The 22731-nt window shown below is 42.1% G+C and overlaps 2 protein-coding genes across 2 annotated transcripts in view; both read right to left on the bottom strand.

Moving 5' to 3' along the window:
* Positions 1 to 7566, bottom strand: part of nol11 (nucleolar protein 11) — a 29362-nt gene extending 21796 nt beyond the window's left edge. Inside the window, exons 1-5 of the mRNA XM_068003898.1 lie at positions 7417 to 7566; positions 4466 to 4579; positions 3253 to 3309; positions 1348 to 1496; positions 285 to 342 (exon numbers count right to left, since the gene is read on the bottom strand). Of these exons, the coding sequence (XP_067859999.1) occupies positions 285 to 342; positions 1348 to 1496; positions 3253 to 3309; positions 4466 to 4579; positions 7417 to 7545 (507 nt within the window). The 5' untranslated portion in view covers positions 7546 to 7566. The remainder of the gene's footprint in view (positions 1 to 284; positions 343 to 1347; positions 1497 to 3252; positions 3310 to 4465; positions 4580 to 7416) is intronic.
* A 7730-nt stretch (positions 7567 to 15296) lies between these two features.
* LOC137341043 (cytoplasmic phosphatidylinositol transfer protein 1-like) overlaps positions 15297 to 22731 on the bottom strand; it is a 282882-nt gene continuing 275447 nt past the window's right edge. The window contains exon 9 of the mRNA XM_068003897.1: positions 15297 to 22364. Within this exon, the coding sequence (XP_067859998.1) occupies positions 22048 to 22364 (317 nt within the window). The 3' untranslated portion in view covers positions 15297 to 22047. The remainder of the gene's footprint in view (positions 22365 to 22731) is intronic.

Here is a 22731-nt window from a genome sequence, read left to right as displayed (position 1 = left end):
GACCCCAACAATGGTGAAGGAATAGCGATATATGTCCAAGTCAGGATGGTGTGTGACTTGGAGGTGATTATGTTCCCATGCACCTGCTGCCTTTGTCCTTCTAGGTGGTGGAGGTCGTGGGTCCGGGAGGTGCTGCCGAAGAAGCCTTGGCAAGTTGCTGCAGCGCATCCTTTATATAGTACACACTGCAGCCATGGTACGCCAGTGGTGGAGGGGGTGTATATTTAGGCTAGTGGATGAGGTGCCGAATCAAGTGGAATTAACCCAATGTAATTCTTGCATACCTTTTCGGTGACAAACAATAGAACAGGATTTCCAGCTTCCAGTAAAGTGTCACTCCACCTACAAATAAAATGGATTATATATTTATGTAAACACTTCAGCAAACAAAACAGACTGCTACATCTCAGTTATATAAAAATATTTCCAAGAGTAACAGAGACCCAGAAGCAAATTTAAAAAGCAGTTTCGTAATTGCCTTGTAATTCACTTAGTGGTGTCCAGCTGTGTATATTAAGGAAGGTTGGGCAAGGAATGGGGGAGGTGGGCGCTGAGATATTTGATTCCGCTGGGGGCAGCAATTGCGTGCTGGTTGGCATCAACAACTTGAAGCTAGGGAGGAGTGAAAAAAACAAATCAGGATTTCTGCTTCTGATCGCCATCCAGTGCTAATGCAGGTGTGTTTGATAAGGTTGTTAAGCTTGGCTGGATGGCCTCCACTGTTGAATGAACAAATGCTACTTGGGTGAAATACCAGAAGGTCGCTGGCTCCTGGGGAACTGCACTCTAGCTGAAATTAGCAAAGTCAGCACTGAACAAGAATCAAAACTGGGGCTTTCCTGGTCTGTATGGTTAACTACCAAACTACCCAGCGCATTTATCCAGCACACCGTCAGGAGCGCCAAATTCTCAGCCGTAATAATTTATCTTCTCATCAAACCCCCCTCAAAAATACAAGCAGGTCTTAATCATTCTACACTGCCAAGTCACATTAAGTTTCTCTGATCTGGAAAAACAATATCATTTAAGATATGAAGAACATTGTTATAAACTGGATAGCCTAGTGGTGAAGGATAGAATACTGGAGTCTGGTCTTCAGTTACTTCCAAGCTCCCAATTACCCACACCACACCCGAGATAAGCTCTCATATGTGGATACGAGAGCCCCAATTGATACACACCACCTGAATACAATTAACACTAACTGATATAAATCACATGGATACAATTAACAGACATAAACTAAACAAAAAGATATGCAAAAAAGTTTTCTTTTTAAAAAAAAATCCTTGCACACAGCACTAACTTTAATTGTAAACCTTGCTGGATACCTCTACTGATACCAACCTTATGACTTCATCTTCTGATAGGACACTTTCAATTTCCTGCTGTGGAGCTGACAGAAGGGCATCAAGTTGTCTTACAACCCCTCTCTCGAAAAGCACCAGAGGTTCAGTATCAGGCAATGTGTGTATCTGGTGGACATCAGCTGCTAACTGAAATGCATTGTAAGTAAGAATCAGATGGATTAACATTGACTTAATTTCCTTCGTAACCTTTTCCTCTTGAACAGCACCACAAATATGTTTCCCAAGTATAACTGAAAAAAGGGAGCTATAACAGACCGGTTCTCCAATCATGCCTCAGGAATATGACTGGAAGCACAAAGGGCATAAAGAAAAAATTAAAGCTAAATGATATATATAAAGCCAATTAAATGGTGTACATAACCTGGGACACTATAAAATTACTCCTACTGAATAAGTCATTTTCTGTGGCCAGGGAAGTTTCTCTGTAGATTGCATTATTGATTTTCTTTCTTGCTGATTTGTTAATATACACTTTTTCTCCCGAAGTCCAATTTAGATACTTTCTATTCCTGAGGAAGTTTTACCTAGTTCGAAATGATTGCCACTTTTTAAAAAGTATGACACAGAAATTTGCATGTGTGACACAGGACGTACGTGAGAGAGAGAGAGCGAGAGAGAGAGTGAGTGAGAGTGAGAGAATGAGGGGTTTGGGTGGCAGAGCAGGAGGAAAAGAGGCAGACTCTTCCAGGGGGGAATCATTACATGTAGAGTCGGGAGGGGAGTGGCTGTTGGTGATAGGGACATTAACTAAAAATTCACTTAGGGGCTGCCTCAAAGCAGAAGTCTGAACCCAAGGAGCAACGGGAGCTTGGAAGGAAACTGCCTAAACGGTAGACTCCAGGTTACCTGTATTGGGATAAAAAAGTTACAAATCTGATTTCAAGTTTACATTTTTAATTTACTTTTACCAAAATGCTGGACACAATTGCAGGCTCAGAACCTTGGGTTGTTCCACTGACACCCAGTGGTCACAGCCCATAACTGCATGCAGACTTCAACTCTCCAGTCTGACAGCAGCTATTATGTTACATTATTGTGAACTAAAAGTTTAATATTGAAACCCCCATCACAGAGCCACCTGCAGGCATAACGTAGTGCAAGTAAATCTAATGTGAAAATGCTTTGAAGACAGTTGACATAAAACATATTTTGAAATTGAATGTTGTGATCCACCTATCATTTCAATATAATAGGTATGTACGAGAGAAAAGAGAACAAGGACAGACAGACCCCCTCCTCTTTCAGGTGTGTGATGTAGCTTACAAACTACAGTCTGCAAAATTTGATGCCAAGACTTATTTCGACTTGGAGATGCACGGATTTTCTCAACTGGTGAATAAACTTCTTTGTATTATGTCTGAACACTCCTTCCAGAAACAGCATTTGTCTACTGTGCTACAGAAAAAAAGTGAATTAAGAGACAAAATGTGACCAGGCAAATGGCAATCTCCTAATTGGAGATAAAGGGGCTTCCTACCTTGAATACTGCCCCTTATTCAAATGCAAAGTATTTTCACTTTTCTGATGTATTGCCGCAGAAACTCAATTTCCAAAATAATACAAGTAAAATTCAAATACTATTAAATTCATTTTGCACTGCAGAGTAAATAAACTACCCGTCTCACATATACAAAGAAAAAAGAAATCATATACCTCGCGTATGGGATTGTGCAATTTGCCTAACCATTAGAATTGCTTAATAACTCGCTTGTAAATTAGACTATAATCCTCAAGATCACATATTGTGTATAACGCTCAGGGTGGTGTTGAATTCTTTACAATAGAAACTCATTTCTAATAATAAATATTACTTTACAAAGCTGGTACATGTTACTTTGTATTCTGCTTCAGGTAAAGTGAACCCCTCTGATTCTCAACTTACTGTTGCTTTAAATGTTTTTTCCAGATTAACATCTTCATCCTTCCATATCCTTAATACCTAGAAAGCAATGAGATTAAAACATTAATGTTAAATGTACAGACAGCAAATGATAAGCAATCTGACTGCAATCGGTTCCTTTTTTTGTGCATGTTTGTGCTCATGACAGTGTGTAGAATGTCAGGGCCATTCATTCTTGGTACCTGTTACCAGCATTAAGCACTCCTAGGCTAGCTGTAGCAGGAGCTAGATGCAGAGTTAATGCCTTGTCCACTCTGCCCCAATCTTAGAAGAGCAGAAGTAGCTGCACAATGGCACCCACCTGATTCCCCACACTAACCATGATCATGGTTGTACTGAAATTGTCAATTTGTTCCAAATTATGGTTGATTTGTACTATGGACCCTTCACTCACAAGGAAATTAATGCAATCACATATCACGTAACATCCTTGCAGCAGGCAGACACAAAGCTTTCATCCCATCAGTTGGACTTAATCCTGGGTTACAGATCTAGGAGAGGGGAAAGACGCCTACTGTGGAGTGGCCTGACTATGGTCTTACTTTAAAAGAGCAAAATTGAAACCAAATAACAGATCACATTGCCCCAAATCAACAAAGAACAATGGAAAAGCTGAGAGAGAAAATAGTAACTCATCATGGGTTATGAAATCCTGTACGTGAGCATGAAACAATAAAGGCTCTAAGGGGAATACAAAATATTTTAAAAACTGTAGGTTTACCAAATCCCTATTTCTAATGTTACAGTATCCATTTGCAACCAGAAGTAATCTCCATTTTTATCTGATTACACTTTTGTGAAGTGCAGTGGGATGTTTTCTACATTAAGGGTGCTATACAAATGCAAGCTGTTGTTAATGCACCCTGGCTCATACAGCCTGGTTGTGATTGGGAGTAGGAGATAAAGGAGGGAGCTCTGCACATGAATGTTGGCACACATGCAGAGCTCTGCTCTAAGCTGTTAAAATTTGACTGTACTGAAAGTAAGAGAGAGAGTGTCTGCAATCTGAATTTAGTTGAAGCAGCACTTTTTAAGTTCATGAAGTGCACAGGATGTCCAAAGGACTTGCTGAGCACTTTTAGCCTGGTTGACAACGCACTTATGTTATAACATGCCTTGAATTATATTGCAACTTTACTAAATATGCCCCAAGAAGCAGAACTACCTCAATCCTCAATTTCTTTATATTCCTTACCTTATTATCATGAACAACAACATATTCTCCAGTCTGGCTGTTATAGATAGCAGGGCAGGTTATTTTTTGGGTTTGCTTGACCGTCCAACTTCCAAGAGGCCTTTGGTCCGACACCTTCACAACGCCAAGCAGAGAACACAAGAATGCAAATTTTATTGACAAACGCTTTTCTACATTCTTAAAACTTAGGCTGCATACTCTAAATGCCAATGATGGTTTGGCAGCGTGGAAAAGTTCATCTTGAGGTCTTAGGGTAATGGAAAAGGCAGCAGGGGTGAATCATCACGTGACAGGCCCCAAGGTAAGTGGCACTTTGGAGGCATGACTGGGAGGACTCATTTGGCGGCAAGTATCATACAACCATAAGTCTTATAGCATGTCAGAAATAGGTGACTGGAAAATGGTACCGAAAGCACAAATTTTATTATAAGTATAAAAGATAGATATTCTTTAAAATTATCATGTCACTTTTCAGACAGCTAATGTCACTAGGAACTATGTGATATTATCAATCATTATCATATGCAAGAACTGCAGCAAAGAAAGCAGCTTTGTTTACAGTCATCACTAGATGACTCTCGTGTCAATGTAGATAAGTCACCCGATCCGGATGGGATGGATCCTAGGTTTTTTTTTTATTCGTTCGCGGGATGTGGGCGTCGCTGGTGAGGCTAGCATTTATTGCCCATCCCTAATTGCCCTCGAGAAGGTGGTGGTGAGCCGCCTTCTTGAACCGCTGCAGTCCGTGTGGTGACGGTTCTCCCACAGTGCTGTTAGGAAGGGAGTTCCAGAATTTTGGTTTCCACCCTTCCCTCAGGTTGCTGAGGGAAGGGTGGAAATTGCAGAGGTATGGCCATAATCTTCCTTAGATATGGGGGTGGTGCCAGAGGACTGGAGAATTACAAATGTGACACCCTTGTTCAAAAAAGGGTGTAAGGATAAACCCGGCAACTACAGGCCAGTCAGTTTAACCTTGGTGGTGGGGAAGCTTTTAGAAACAATAATCCGGGACAAAATGAATAGTTACTTGGACAAGTGTGAATTAATAAAGGAAAGCCAGTACACATTTGTTAAAGGCAAATCGTGTTTAACTAACTTGATTTGAGTTTTTTGATGAGGTAATAGAGAGGATTGATGAAGGCAATGCAGCTGATGAGTATATGGATTTCACAAGGCCTTTGATAAAGTGCCACATAATAAGTCAGCAAAATTGAAGCCCATGAAATAAAAAAGGGCAGTGGCAGCATGGATACAAAATTGGCTAAGTGACATGAAACAGAGAGTAGTGAACAGTTGTTTTTCAGACTAGAGGAAGATATACAGTGGTGTTTCCCAGGGATCAGGACCACTAGCACCACTGTTTTTAAAAAAAATATATTAGCGACTTGGACTCGGGTGTACAGGACACAAAATCAAAATTTCCAGATGAGACAAAACTTGAAGTGTAGTAAACAGTGAGGAGGATAGTTACAGACTTCAAGAGGCCATATATAGGCTGGTGGGATGGACAGACACATGGCAGATGAAATTTAACACAGAGAAGTGCAAAGTGAAACATTTTGGCAGGAAGAATGAAGAGAGGAAATATAAACTAAATGGTACAATTCTAAGGAGGGTGCACGAACAGAGAGACCTGGGGGTATATGTGCACAAATGTTGGAAGGTGGCAGGACAGGTTGAGAAAGCAGTTAAAAAAGCTTACGGGATCTTGGGCTTTATAAATAGAGGCATAGAGTACAAAAGCTAGGAAGTTATATTGAACCTTTATAAAACACTGATTCGGCCACAACTGGAGTATTGTGTCCAATTCTGGGCACCACACTTAAAGAGAAACTGTTCCCATTGGCAGAAGGGTTGAGAACCAGAGGACGCAGATTAAGGTGATTGGCAAAAGAACCAAAGGAGACATGAGGACTTTTTTTTTTATGCAGCGAGTAGTTACGATCTGGAATGCGCTGCCTGAAAGGGTGGTGGAAGCAGATTCAATCATGGCTTTCAAAAAGGAATTGGATAAATATTTGAAGGGAAAAAATTTGCAGGGCTACGAGGAAAGAGCGGGGGAATGGGACTAACTGGGTGGCTCTTACAAAGAGCCTGCACGGGCTCGATGGGCTGAATGGCCTCTTTCTGTGCTGTAACCATTCTATATCACTCTCTGGCCTCTTGCTGGTTCCACCTGATCCAACTGCTTCCAGCCTCGAGCACTCGACTGCTCCACTCTCCCTGAATTGGGCATGTGTTCTGCTCTCCCATTAGTAATGCCATTTTTTTTTAAAGTAGGAAAAGCTTGAAATATGCATCCAGTCAGCACCTTGGAAAGAGAAAAGGCCTTGACACATCCCTCAGATGCCTTTTTTAAATGATCCATAAAGGTTGCCCCAGTGTTGTCAACAGAGAAACAAATTTGTAAGTGCCCCCTTGTTTTAAGGAGGCATAATTATTCGTAAAATCATACAGCACAGAAGGAGGCCATTCAGCCCATGCCTGGTGCAGGCTCTATGAAACAGCTCTCAAATTAGTCCCACTCGCCTGCTCTTTCCCCATAGCCCTGCAAATTGTTCCTTTTCAAGTATTTATCCAATTCCCTTTCCAAAGTCACTACAGAATCCGCTTCCACCGCCCTTTCAGGCAGTGGATTGCAGGTAGAATCATTTAAACATGGAAGTCTAAATTCAACAAAGCCAAAAGGGAAGATAAACTAAACCCTAATATTAAGCGTGCCGATTGGGTCACTCTGTTTTCTGCGCGTTCAACATTTTCTGTTTCTCCCCTAACATTCCTGGTTTTATCTCTTCCATTTGCCGATGTAATAAGGCCGGCGGCATCGACAAGACGCCACGAGCGTCCCATCGCCCCCTCCCCCGGTAACGATGCCAACGCAACGACCCCGAGACCCAGTCTCGAGCCCAAACACATTCCAAGGCCCCCGCCCCGCCCCGATTTTCCTTTACCTTGTAGACGGTAACTGTCCGGTCTTTGTAAGTGACAATGACGCGGTCGGGCCCGGCCGACCCCACACCGCGCACGGCATCGCCGCTGTGGAGACCGCACAGCGTGAACTCCTCGCACAGCCGCGCCATCTTAACCCGCCTCCTCCACCGCGCCTGCGCACTGATCTCCAAACCCCGCGCCTGCGCACTGATGTCCAAACCCCGCGCCTGGGTCTCGCAAACTCCCGCCACAGCGCCCTCTAACGGAATGGAAGATCATACGCTGCCCTTGGGAAGACGTTGACTTGTCAAGTCTCATTCATTCGTTAGGAGATGGACAAGGAGAGGAGATGCTCACTTCTTGTTTTCTGAGTCTGGATGGGGCAAAATTACACTTTCGAGCTGCGCAAGGGTATGGTAATTTCTGAATAAAATGGCAAATACTTTACCTATTAAAAAGTGGGAGGAGCTCACTGATTTCTTCATTGCAAGGATAGATATCGTCCATTCAGTTGCCTTTGATGCTTCCCCTTCCTCCAGTCCCCTCCCACTGTAGTCCTGAAAGCCCCATCTCTCTCTCTAGTTTCCCCGAAAGCCACCTTGTCCATGAGACTTATCTCCTGCTCCTTTGACCCAATTCGCACATAATTCCTGACCACTCAACCTCCTAATGCTAGCTGATATTGTAAACGGTTCCCTCTCTTCAGGCACTCTTGCCGTCCCTTTTGGAACTGTCATTGACACCCGTTGCTCAAAAAATCCACCCTTGACCCCTCTGTCCTCACTATCACCCTATCTCCTTACATCCTTTCCTCTTCAAGGGTTTTAAACATGTTGCTTTCCAGATTGGTGCTCAACCCTCCCCCAACTCCCAGTGTTAAACCCTCTAATCAGGTTTCCTCCACTCCCAAACCATACCAGCAATAATCAATCACAAATTACATTCTTGTGAGTGTGGTAGTGGTGCGTTATCCCTCCTCTATCTCTTTGCAGCCTTCAGTACGTTTTACCATACCATTCTTCTCCCGTACTTCTCCATTGTGCAGCTCTGTGGGACTGCCCTTGATTGGTTCCACTCTTACCTATCCGAACGTAGGAAGATCATCTCTAGTCATTAGCGGCGTCTACAAGGATCCATCATTGTCCCTCTCCTCTTTCTAATCTACATGCTTCCCCTTGGTAACATCATTGACAGGCATGGGGTCAGCTTATAGATGACATGCAGCTCTATCTCTCTCAAAACCTCCACTACCTATGTTGTCAGACTGCTTGTCTGACAATTAGTCTCGGATGAGCCTTAACTTCCTTCAGCTAAACATCAGAAGAATAAGGCCATCATCTTTAGACCCGTCATAAACTTTGTACCCTCACCACCGACTCCATCCCCCTCCCTGGCCACTGTCTCAGGCTGCATAAAACTATTTGCAACCTTGGCGCTCTGGTCAGCTCTGAGCTGAGCATCTGAAACAATATACTCTCCATCACAAAGACTGCCTATTGCCATCTCCATAACATCACTCACCTCAGCCCACCTGCCACTGAAACCCTCATACATGCTTTTGTCACTTCATTACTTTGATGCTCTCCTGGCCAGCCTCCCATCCTCCATGAACTTCAGTTTATCCAAAACTCTGATGCCCATATTCTATCTTGTTCGCCCATCACCCGTGTCTTCATTGACCTACAATAGCTCCAATACCTCAAAATTAAAATTCTCATCGTAGAATCATAGAAAATTTACGGCACAGAAGGAGGCCATTCAGCCCATCGTGTCCACACCGGCTGAAAATGAGCCACCCAGCCTAATCCCACTTTCCAGCACTTGGTCTGTAGACATGTAGGTTATGGCACTTCAATTACACACCCAGGTACTTTTTAAATGCGTTGAGGGTTTCTGCCTCTACCACCTTTTCAGGCAGTGAGTTCCAGACCCCCACCATCCTCTAGTTGAAAAAATCTTTCCTCAGCTCCCCTCTAATCCTTCTACCAATCACTTCAAATCTGTGGCCCTTGGTTATTGATCTCTCTGCTAAGGGAAATTGTTCCTTCCTATCCAGTCTATCTAGGCCCCTCATAATTTTGTACGCCTCAAGTAAATCACCCCTCAACCTCCTCTGTTCCAAGGAAAACAACCCCAGACTATCCAATCTTCCCTCATAGCTAAAATTTTCCAGTCCTGGTAACATCCTTGTGAACCTCCTCTGTATCTTCTCTAGTGCAATCACATGTTTCCTGTAATGTGGTGACCAGAACTGTACCCAGTACTCAAGCTGTGGCTGAACTAGTGTTTTATACAGTTCCAGCTAACCTCCCTGCTCTTATATTCTATGCCTCCGCTAATAAAGGAAAGTATTCCATATGCCTTCTTAACCACCTTATCTACCTGTCCTGCTACCTTCAGGAATCCGTGGATATGCATTCCAAGGTCCCTCACTTCCTCTACACCTCTCAGTATCCTCCCAATTATTGTGTACTCCTTTGCCTTGTTTGACCTCTCCAAATGCATTACCTCACATTTCTCCGGATTGAATTCCATTTGCCACTTTTCTGCCCACCTGACCAGTCCATTGATATCTTCCTGCAGTCTACAGCTTTCCTCCTCACCATCAACCACACGACCAATTTTTGTATCATCTGCAAACTTTTTAATCATGTCCCCTAATTTAAGTGTGAGGTGATGCACTTAGGGAGGGCAAACAGTAAAAGGGAATAGGCAGTAAACGGGAATATATTGAGAGGGGTGGAGGAAGTGAAAGACCTTGAAGTGCATGTGCACAGGTCCCTGAAGGTGGCAGTACAGGTAGATAAGATTGTGAAGAAGGCATACGGAATGCTCTCCGTTATCAGCCGAGGTATAGAATACAAAAGCAGGGATGTAATGATGGAACTGTATAAAATGCTGGTAAGGCCACAGCTGGAGTATTGTGCGCAGTTCTGATCACCACATTACAGGAAGGATGTAATTGCTCTGGAGAGAATGCAGAGAAGATTTACAAGAATGTTGCCAGGGCTTGAAAATTGCAGCTACGAGGAGAGATGGAGAGATTGGATAGGCTGGGGCTGTTTTCCTTGGAGCAGAAGAGGTTGAGGGGAGACTTGATTGAGGTGTACAAAATTATGAGGGGCCCAGATAGAGTAGACAGGAAGTACCTGTTTCCCCTAGCGGAGAGCTCAAGAACTGGAGGACATAGATTTAAGCTGATTGGCAGAAGGATTAGAGGGGACATGAGGAAAAACTTTTTCACCCAGAGGATGGTGGGTGTATGGAATTCGCTGCCCAAATTGGTAGCAGAGGCAGGGACCCTCAACTCTTTTAAAAAGTACCTGGACCTGCACCTTAAGTGCTGTAAGCTGCAGGGCTACGGACCGGGTGCTGGAAGGTGCGATTAGAATGGGCACCTGGTTGTTCTTCGAGCTGGCGCGGACACGATGGGCCGAATGGCTCCCTTCTGTGCTGTATCTTTTCTATGGTTCTATGGTTCTAAGTCCAAATCATTAATATATACCACAAAAAGCAAGGGATCTAGTACTGAGTCCTGCGGAACTCCACTGGAAACATTCTTCCAGTCACAACAACACCCGTCGACCATTACCCTTTGCTTCCTGCCACTGAGCCAATTTTGGATCCAACTTACCACTTTCCCTTGGATCCCATGGGCTTGTACTTTTTTGATCAGTCTGCCATGTGGGACCTTGTCAAAAGCGTTGCTAAAATCCATGTAGACAATATCAAATGCACTACCCTCATCTACCCTCCTTGTTACCTCCTCAAAAAATTCAATCAAGTTAAGTCAGACACGACCATCCTTTAACAAATCCGTGCTGACTTTCCTTGATTATTCCGTGCCTTTCTAAGTGATGGTTTATCCTGTCCCTCAGAATTGATTCCAATAATTTGCCGATCACCGACTTTAGACTGACTGGCCTGTAATTGCTCGGTCTATCCCTCGCTCCCTTTATAAACAACGATACAACTTTTAATTCCCACCATGGCCTCACCCCTATCTCTGAAATGTTCTCCATACACCCCCCACCCCACAAAAGTCTCTGTTCCTCTAACTAAGACCCCACACTCTTTGTCCCACCATCGATGGTTGTGTCTGCAACCACCTACACTCTGAAATTACCTCTACTCTCCCTCTCCCCTAAGACCCCCTCAAAATTCACCTCTGACCAAACTTTTTGTCACCTCCCCTAATTTCTCCTTTTGCTCAGCCTGTTTTTTGCCCCTCGTGTCATAGGATATTTTTCTATTTTAAAGGAACTATATGATGCAAGTTAGTGTAAAACATTCTGCTTACTGACTGCCTGGTCCCCAATGAGAACAGAAGCAAATAAAATCTGGCAACAGTTAATAATGAACATCTTTGATTCTCTTCAGTTTCTTGCCATGGATTATAATTTCAACCTTGATGAGAGCCTTGCTTTGCTTAGTGGTCATCACATTTGATCACATGGGAAAGATGACCAGAATGATGGATTTCTGGTATCATAGTAGGATCATAGTATGTTACAGCACAGAAGGAGGCCATTTGACCCATCATGCCTATGCTAGCTCTTTGAAAGAGCTATCCAATAAGTCCCATTCCCCTGCTCTTTCCCCATGGCCCTGTAATTTTTTTCCCTTCAAGTATTTATCCAATTCCCTTTTGAAAGTTATTATTGAATCTGCTTCCGCCACCCTTTCAGGCAATGCATTCCAGATCATAACAACTCTGCATAAAAATGTTTCCTCATGTTGCCTCTGGTTCCTTTGCCAATCACCTTAAATCTGTGTCCTCTGGTTACTGACCCTTCTGCCACTGGAAACAGTTTCTCCTTATTTACTCTTATCAAAACCGTTCATGATTTTGAACACCTCAATCAAATCTCCTCTTAATCGTCACTGCTCTAAGAAGAACAGCCCCGGCTTCTCCAATCTTTCCACATAACTGAAGTCCCTCATCCCCAGTACCACTCAGGTGAATCTCTTCTGCATCCACTTGACATCCTTCCTGAAGTGTGGTGCCCAGAGTTGAACACAATATTCGATCTGAGGCCTAACCAGTGTTTTAGAAAGGTTTAGCATAACTTTCTTGCTTTTGTACTCTATGCCTCCATTAACAAAGCCAAGGATCCCATTTTTTTTAACAGCCTTCTCAACTTGTTCTGCCATCTTCAAAGGTTTGTGTACATATTCCCCCAGGTCTCTCTGTTCCTACACCCCCTTTAAAATTGTACCGTTTCGTTTATATTGCCTCTCCTCATTCTTCCTACCAAAATGTATCACTTTACACTTCCCCGTGTTAAATTTCATCTGCCACTGAAGTCTGTTATTATGCTCCAAATTGTTCACTACATTCCTGAATTTTGTGTAATCTACAAACTTTGAAATTATTCCCTGTATACCCTAGTCCAGGTCATTAATATATATTAAAAAGAGCAATAGTCCGAATACCACTGTATACTTCCCTCCAGTCTGAAAAACAACCGTTCTCCACTACTCTCTGCTTTCTGTCCCCTAGCCAAAGTTTTATCCACACTGCCACTGTCCCTTTAATCCCATGGGTTTTAATTTTGCTTATGAGTCTATTATGGTACTTTATCAAATGCCTTTTGAAAGTCCATATACACATCAACCGCACCACCCTCATCAACCCTTTCCGTTACTTCAGCAATGAACTCAATCAAGTTAGTCAAACACAATTTTCCTTTAACAAATTCATGCTGACTTTCATTTATTAGCCCATACTTTTCAAGTGCCAATTAATTTTGTCCCGGATTATTGTCTCTAAAAGTTTCCCTACCACAGACATTAGACTGACTGGCCTGTAATTGCTGGGTTTATCCCTCTCCTCTTTTTTGAACAGGGATGTAACATTTGCAATCCTCCAGTCTTCTGGCACCGTCCCCACATGTAAGGATTGGAAGGTTGTGGCCAGAGCCTCTGCAATTTCCACCCTTGCTTCCCAGACAGGAAACAGAGAGTAGGAATAAATGGGTCTTTTTCGGGGTGGCAGGCAGTGACGAGTGGCGTACAGAAGGGATCAGTGCTTGGGCCCCAGCTATTCACAATATATATCAATGATTTGGATGAGGGAACCAAATGTAATGTTTCCAAGTTTGCTGACGACACAAAACCAGGTGGGACCATGAGTTGTGAGGAGGATATAAAGAGGCTTCAAGGCGATTTAGACAAGTTGAGTGAGTGGGCAAATACATGGCAGATGCAGTATAATGTGGATGAATGTGAAGTTATCCACTTTGGAAAAGCAGAGTATTGTTTAAATGGAGATAGATTGGGGAATGGATGTACAAAGGGACCTGGGTGTCCTTGTACACCAGTCACTGAAAGCAAACATGCAGGTGCAGCAAGCAGTTAGGAAGGTCACACATTTATTTCAACTATTTCAAAAGCAATTTCAACAAAACTCTGAACCTTGATTAAAAAATTAGGTGGGTTGTGGGGGGATTTGTGGGGGGTTGTGGTGGGTTAAGGGGGGCTGCAGACGTTGGTGGGGGGGGGGGGAGCTGTGCATCCTGTACAATCGTAGATATTATTCACTGGGAGCGGGATCTTTACACTACAGATAGTCTGACAACTGGCACTGTCAGAAAATAAGAGGTACAAAAGAGAATTTATAAGGTTAAAGAAATGGAAAGTCCTTGCATTGCCCTGCTCCTTGTCCTCTGCTCAAAAACTCTTAACGCTCGAACTAATGTTTGACACCTATGGTAATTCTATATAACAGTCCAACAATTGCAGCCTGGACTTGAACCCGATAGCAATACTATTCCTACAGCTCTACATAATTATGATTTAGGGCAATTAGAGATGGGCAATAAATGCTGCCCTCGCCAGCGACGCCAATATCCCATGAACGAATAAAAAAAAAAGGAAGGCAAATGGTATGTTGGCCTTCATTGCAAGGGGATTTGAGTACAGGAGCAAGGATGTCCTACTGCAGTTATACAGGGTCTTAGTGAGACCACACCTGGAGTATTGTGCGTAGTTTTGGTCTCCTTACCCAAGAAAGGATATACTTGCCATAGAGGGAGTGCAGCGAAGGTTCACCATACTGATTCCTGGGATGGCGGGACTGTCGTATGAGGAGAGATTGGGTCGACTCAGCCTGTATTCGCTCGAGTTTAGAAGAATGAGAGGGGATCTCATTGTAACATATAAAATTCTGACAGGGCCAGACAGACTGGATGCAGGGAGGATGTTTCCCCTGGCTAGGGAGGTCCAGAACGAGGGGTCACAGTCTCAGGATACGGGTAGGACATTTAGGACTGAGATGAGGAGAAATTTCTTCACTCAGAGGGTGGTGAACCTATGGAATTCTCTACCACAGAAGGCTGTGGAGGCCAAGTCACTGAATATATTTAAGAAGGAACTAGATAGATTTCTAGACACAAAAAGCATCAAGAGGTATGGAGAGAGAGCAGGAATATGGCACTGGGATAGAGGATCAGCCATGATTATATTGAATGGCGGAGGAGGCTCGAAGGGCCAAATGGCCTACTCCTGCTCCTATTTTCTATGTTTCCCTCACCGAGGATGCATCCCATTTGGACTGAGTGATTTTTCTAATTTGAGTACTGCCAACCTTTTGAGTACCTCCTCTTTATTTTTATCCTACCCAATATTGCTCCTGCTTCCTCCTTTACTGCTACACTGGCAGCATCCTCTTCTCTAGTGAAGACCGATGCAAAGTATTCATTTAGTACCTCAGCAATACCTGCTGCCTCCAAAAGATCTCCTTTGGTGTCTCTAATCGGCCCTACCCTTCCTTTTACTACCCTTTTTCGATTTATGTTTATAAAAGACATGTATGATGTCTGTATGAATTTCCAAACTTTAACAGATTGAGTAATATGTTTGATTACTCCAATAACAGTATACAGGCGACATATCTCAATTCAGAGAGAAAAAAATCTTTTATTTCTTTGAAAGGTAAATCTGCTCAACAGCAATGTGGGTTTTTTCTACACTCTGGTTTATTATAACATGCTATGTAACAAACTATTACAGTGGATCCATCAACCCAGCTAATAAGATAAACCAGTCAGAGGATAACCTTACCCTTAAGTTAACAAGTCACCAGAATATTTACATCGTACTGATTATGTACAGTACTGAGCTATGCAAAACTCTGTTCAATGTTTATCACAAGATGGATTTTCCATTTTGTGAACCCTAGCACATGCCACTGACTATCTGAAATAAGGTATTTTTTCATGCCCCATTGTTAAATGTCTCTTTTCAGCATCCTTATTAGGTACTTATGGGTTAGGTACTGAGAGAACAGCCAGGCGACATTATCAGATCTCAACCAATGCCACTTTTTCCCCTCTCAATTTTTTTCTCCTCCCTCCTGAGGGCACTGATTCTCCATAGACACCAGCAGCTCTCCAGTAACTTACCCAAGTGGCCTAAACACTAAATGTTGGCAGGTTAATTAACTGCTCACCGGATGTCCACACTTACACATTCCAGCAGAATCAGAAGAGCAGGAGGGCAGAATGATTTTTCCCTTCCTTAGCCCGCCCTGGGCGTCCTAACCTGTTGACCCAACTAAGATCAGGTAACTCAGCACAGCCTGCGGATGGGATCTGCCAACCTATTCGTCTGCATGGATCAACACCAGACCAATTTATCAGGGGATTTCTTTTTTTTTTGTTTTCAAATGTGTTATGCTGAACTGAAATTCCAATTTCCTGGATGTGGCTTCCTCAGAAGTAGAAAGTTCTAAGTATGGGCTGAATAACGACGCTTTATGGCAAAAAATGTTCCTCACTCTAAAAGAAATCAACTGTACCAATAGCTTTACTTAACCAGAAAATTATACAAAACTTCTTTACATTCCAGTATTCAAAGAAAATATTCATAGTATATAAAAACAGAAAATGCTGGAGAAGCTCAGCAAGTCAGGCAGCATCTGTGGAGAAAGAAACAGAGTTCATGTTTCAGGTTGATGTCCTTTCGTTAGAACTGGAAGATGTTAAAAGAGTTAAAGTTTTTAAGCAAGTACAGAGCCAGGGAAAGTGGGGGATGGAGAGGAGGGGAGGAAAGAACAAAAGGGGAGGTCTCTGATCGGGCATGAGTGATTAAATGACAAAAGGGATGGTGGTGCAAGGCAAGGAAGGTGGTAATGAGACAGGTTAAGAAACAAAAGATTGATCAGGAGTAACTGTAAATGGCAGCAGCAGAACCATTACCAGCACTAGCTGACCGAAAAAATAGGAGCAGTGGTTATGATCTGAAGTTATTGAAATCAATTTTGAAGTGCCTAAACGAAAGATGAGGTGCTGTTCCTCGAGCTTACGTTGAGCTTCATTGGAACAGTGTAAGAGGCCGAGGACAGAGAGGTCAGAGTAGGAGTGGGAAGGGGAATTAAAATGGCAAGCGATCGGCAGATCAGGGCCACGCTTGCGGACAGAGTGTCCGCACCAGAAACGTTAGCTCTGTTTCTTTTTCCACAGATGCTGCCTGACTTGCTGAGCTTCTCCAGCATTTTCTTTTTTTATTTCAGATTTCCAGTATCCGCAGTATTCTGCTTTTGATTTCATAGTATATAACATTTAAGGTTATGGTCACTTACATACGTGGAAACTATAAGAATTGGTTTGTGGAAACACAGCCATTAAAAACGGCAAATATACAACTTGGGAAATTCAGGCAACCTGGATATGCTATTGTGAAAACTGTTTCAACAACATTCTGTTGGGAAAAATATTTCTTTCAATAACTATCACTACATTTATATTTAAAAAATGCTTTAAAATACACATTACAGGCATTTCCCATTGAAAAGAAGGAAAGTGCACAGAAGGAAATTGTGTTGCTGCGATATCTAAATCCTCTTATTAATCTGAAATGGTTTCCCTGTAGAATTGATCCCAAACTGTGAACAAATATAATCTTGTTAAAAAGGTGATTTTCACACAATGCTCAACAATCTGTTTTTGCAAATAGCTCCAGTTTTTCCAAAGTACTTTTTTTCTTCCTTATCTTCTTTAGGTCTGGTACACAATATTCTCACAACAAGGGAACGGGTGATATGACTTGCTTCCAGGCTCTTGGTGTTAGTGCTCCATTAACTGGCCACTAGGAGTTTCACAAAAGTAGCTTTGGATGGGGTTTGAAACTCAACCTTTTCATTTTCCCATTCTCCTGGTCGACCCTTAGTAGCTCTCCCTGCTGGCACGATTAAGTGGGAAAAGGTGGGCACAGACTTGTATTCTGTCAACTTGAACTCTGCTGCCGAAAAGGTTCAAAGGAAAGAAGAAAGAACTTGCTTTCATACCTTATCAGATCCTCAAGATGACTGAAAGTGCTTCACAACTAAAGAATTACTTTTGAAGCACAGTCACCGTTGTTATGGAGCAAAGATTAGCAAAAGAATTGACTCCACCAATGCCTCATTAAGTTTATCCAGGGTAGCTGATTCATGCAGACCAGGAAAGTTCAAGTGTTGATCTTGAGTCTGTGCTGGAGCAGCTATTGGGCTGCTACAATTGGCCTCACCCCTCCTGGGCAAAGGGGATGAAAATCAGTTATGGTGCTCCCGGATCCATCAACCCCAGTTACAAATGTGCAGGTGTAAACACCAGATGTGGATGGTATTAGGTTCAACTCCATGATCGAATGGCCTGCTGAAGCTCACGGTCAGGGCTGACATGAATAATGGCCATATGAGCAAGGTACAAGTGCCTGTGGAAACATACCCCTGGGGGGAGTTTCACTTTCTGGAAAGTAGGTGAGGGTGAAAAAAATCAGTGCAAAAAAGAAAGAAATCTTGTTGCCGGTGAGTCTTTGAACTGCGGCATTGCTTGGTGAGTGAGTACACAAGGTAATAGCAAAATACAGTGCCACTATTCCAAAATAACGGCACCAAAATGAGCATGGCTTTAAACAGACATCAAGAACAACCTGAACATATTAAGGTATTAGAATTTTCTGCTTGCTTCAGAAAATACTATATTTTGCAACAGTATAAATACCATGAATTTGGTCCTTTTGCTAATATGGTATTGACAGTAAAAATAAATCCAGAAAATCTAAAAATATTAGATACAAGGAATTCATTGCAGAGTAAAATCTTTTACATTTACAAAGATAGAGTTAGATTAGTGCAACCAGCGTGCTTTCATGACTGCCTGCATCAGGCAAACAGATCTGAATCTCACTCTACCAATTCAGACAAAATCGTAGTAACATATAGTACACTTTTGGTTAAAGATACAGCACAGCATGCAGAGCCAACGAGAGAGAAATTCTGCATTAATTTCTTTATCCTTACGCGTGTTCAGTTTTCCCAAAGTCTCCGCCCTGTCTTCACAGCTTATGCTGTGCACTCTGTTAAGTTTTCAAATGTTTATTCTCAGAATTGTGTTAAACGTAGCGTTAGTTCAATATACAATTATGAAAGACAAGAGGGAGCAATTAAGTCCTGAGACTAGGAAAAATAAATTTGCTAAATATTAATTTTATACACGCATTACTTTAAACAATTGAAAACTAGTGATAATGGAGGAGGAAGATTTCTGCCATTTACACATTAATGTGTTTGGGTGGGAATATTAAAATGTAACAAATATGTATTTTTTTTAATGAAAGCATTTTTTGTCCAAAAGGCATTGCTTTCATGTAAGATTTTTTGTTTCATACAATTTTGTAAAATTACTCAGATGGCATAACTTTTGTTTCGCAGTCTCGCTTGCCCACTTGTTCTCCAAAATGATAAACCTGCCTGATATTCAGGTGCATGACCATCAATGATCATTTGTGTTATGTTTTTAAAAAAGAACTTTTTTTTAAGCGAGGAGAGGGATGTGGTTAAAGTTTACACCTGATTAGTGGTGGAATTTCTACATTCTACCAACAATGAAATTTGAAAGCATTCTGGTATTTTAATATACACGATGCATCAAATATTATGGACCAGTGCTCAATGTAAAGCCTTTCGGTACATCATGGATATGCCAAAGATAGGCAAAAAGTAAGTTGTTTTAAATTCTTTTTGTTTTGTGTGGGCAACTTAGGTTGACCGATTTAATAGAATAAATCCATCACATGCACAGCTTAAGCTCTATTTACAAAAATATGGTGTTGGGTTCCTTTGCAATTTCTCCTTATTATAAGCTGCAAACACGTTTTGTGTATCTGCTACTGACAATGCATTCACTCAGTATAATCTTTTAACAGCACCTTATCTCAGCAAAAGAAATGAGCAGATGGTTTTAAAATATAACACTGCACTGTCCTGCATTCATCACACCATCAATCTCTTCTCTTTTGGCATGTAGGTAGGGGCCGAGGAATAGTAATGTTGCAGTGACTGTGCAGGCTGTAGCTTTAATCTTCTCAACCAAGTGAATTAAAACATACTGGAAAATGCTTCACTAGTGGAACTGAGGTTATGTGAAAAGCATCAATAGAAACAAATTTGTTCTTTTTGAAACACGTCTTGTGAATGTGTCGCTTATTATTAATTCCAAGAGGATTATCAGTGCAGGTGACAAGTACTTTACATAAGGCAACTTAATATTCATCTTTATCTAGTTTTGGGTGGGTGACCTCTGTGTGTCACTCTCCCTGTTTAGATTTAGTCTGCTGCCACTACCTGTAGGTGTGGAGGTACTGAGAACCAACCCTGTCTTTGCACACTTGCATATCATGACAGTCACAGCCACATGTGCTTTGACATCCTTTTTAAAATAGGGAGCCCCAAATTTTACAAAGTATTCGAACTACAGCCTTTAATACTTAACTCAGGGAGCCATTCTTCATGTGCAAGACAGAGTGTGAAGCAAGATATCTGACCATCATTTGGCCGAGCCTGGCTCTGTCCGCAACCAAGATAGTGCAGAAGTTCCAGCAGGGATCACTGGATAACGATCAGGAGAAGCAAGCCTGGCTGACTTTTCCTCATCCTAGCCCAGTGGCACTGAGGCCAATTGCAGAGCTTCTACTGGCTCATCACAGATTCTGGATTGAATCAGGCACGTTCCTAGCTCAAGAAACATCGAGCAGTAAATTTACCCGCTAAGTCACTGGTGGAGCACAGATTTGTTATTTTACCTTCTGAAATCAGAAATAGGGTTGGTAACCAGAGGACACAGATTTAAGGTAATTGACAAAAGAACCAAAGGAGAGATGAGGAGAATTTTTTTTACATAGCTTGTTGTAATGATCTGGAATGCACTGCCTGAAAGGATGGTGGAAGCAGATTCAATAGTAACTTTCAAAAGGGAATTGGATAAATACTTCAAAAGGAAAAATTTGCAGAGCTACAGAGAAAGGGCAGGGGAGTGAGACTAATTTAATAGCTCTTTCAATCAGCCGGCACAGGCATGATGGGCCGAATGGCCTCTTTCTGTACTGTATCATTCTATGAAACTCTGCAAATCAGTTGATAACCTAATCAACAAATTTTGTTTGTGTCAGATGTTAGTTGTTAGGTTTGGGTTTTCTGGCTTCAGCAGATACTGTGATGATCCATTTTGAGCTGATATTCAGAGTTTTGTCATCAAACCTTCTGACAGTTCAGAATACAATAATGATTTTTCCCAATTGCTGCGTAGATTCAAAGTAGTGCCCCGGCCCTGCCCCCCACACGGGCGCATGGGTAAATGCACCACCCAATGTGGAACAGACCAGGAAGATCCCAATTAACTAATCTTGGCTGGGGCAGCAATAGGGACTGGTCAATTGACCGTAACATCGCAGAATGAGAGGGGAGAAAATCAGCCTCCTTCTGTGCTGTATGATTCTATTCTATAACCTATCACTGGTGAGTTTTGCTGATGATTGCCAAAGAATCTCCATATGGAACCAGTTTTAAAACAAAAGATAACAGGTTCTGATTGCTGTGTAACTTTACAAACCTGGCTAGCTAGTGTGTCCCACAGGAGGTGGACAAATGTAAGGACTTGCATAACACCAGGTTATAGTCCAACAGTTTTATTTTAAATCACAAGCTTTCGGAGCTTACCTCCTTCGTCAGGTGAGTGAAGGGTTCACTCACCTGGTGTTATGCAAGTCCTTACATTTGTCCACCCCAGTCCATCACCGGCATCTCCACATCATGCCTACAGGAGGTGGGTAAGTTACTTCTGCCTTAGGTCATCAAAGCACATCTGCCATGTGTCTGCTGACCTAACACAAATAATTCCCGAGCTCTGTGCAGGAGCTTATGAAATGTGTTTGAATTTTACTGCACTGAAACACAACGGGGTTTGTGCTAAACATGTAGGGGTAAATTTTTCCAATATGTGCCAGCAAACTCATCCATCAGCAGCAGGTATGGGAAAATCACGGGCTGTTGTCTGTGATTTTATGCCCATGGAAATCAATGGAAGGAAAAAGTTGGGAAAGGCATTCTTGAATTTCCAATATGCATTGGGGGCAGGAGAGTTTGCTCACCATCAGCGCAGAGAGAATTTAAGCTGATTTACACTGATATTTCCCTTTGGGGAGAAGCTTCTTGTCCAATAGACAAAGACTGTGAGCAAGGAGCACATTATTTTCTTTATGAACTACACTCAGGGGCCAAAGAAATAGGCCATTCGCATGCGAGTTTGAAATTTTAAAAAAGAGTGACGGATAAAGAAGAATATCATCTAACACTGAAATCTGAAAACAAAGCCCCTGGTCAGAGGCAGAAATTAGTTGTGCTTGGGCTCAGATGGCTCGCCAGAGGCATCGTTATCAGGTATGGTGGAGGTGCTGCGCTTCTCCCGAAGATCTGGAAGGGTAAGTGTTTCCGGAGCAGACTTTTTCCGAGGACGATCCTTGGGAATAACCAGGAATTCTGGAGCTTCTGAGGAGAGTGGTGTGGTCGGGGCACTGGAAGGTGCGCTGCGGGTTAACGAAGGCATAACGATATTGCTGATAGTAATCGCAGGAGGAATAATTCCAATTTTTTTGTTGGTGGCTTCCTGAGTCGCTCGTTCAAATTCTCGAACTTCGTTCATTGTCATGTCTTTCAGTTGAAAATAAAAGGGGAAAGGATATCAGTATAAATTTTAATGTCACTTACAGAACAGTATATTAATTCCAGTTCACTACTTATTCATTGTTTTTGCTTGAAATAAAATATGATAGAACATACAAGTAACTTTTCTTTTATTGTTCTAAATGAATGGTTTATTAGATACATTTTTAAATAATAGTTTTTCATAAACCTATAAAATAATGAGTGGTGCAGCAAGTTGGAGCGACAACATGCTATGTCATTATATCGCAGGCTGCAGATTTGCACCCACAATTTCCCTCACAGTAGGTTTCTGATCTTGCTGTTTAAGTATTAATTAAATTTATGTAAAATAAAACACAAAATGTACTGAATG

The sequence above is a fragment of the Heptranchias perlo genome, chromosome 23, assembly GCF_035084215.1.
Source record: "Heptranchias perlo isolate sHepPer1 chromosome 23, sHepPer1.hap1, whole genome shotgun sequence".
Lineage (NCBI taxonomy): Eukaryota > Metazoa > Chordata > Chondrichthyes > Hexanchiformes > Hexanchidae > Heptranchias > Heptranchias perlo.
The sequence above is the reverse complement of the archived record's forward strand: the minus strand, read 5'-3'. Positions and strand labels throughout refer to the sequence as shown.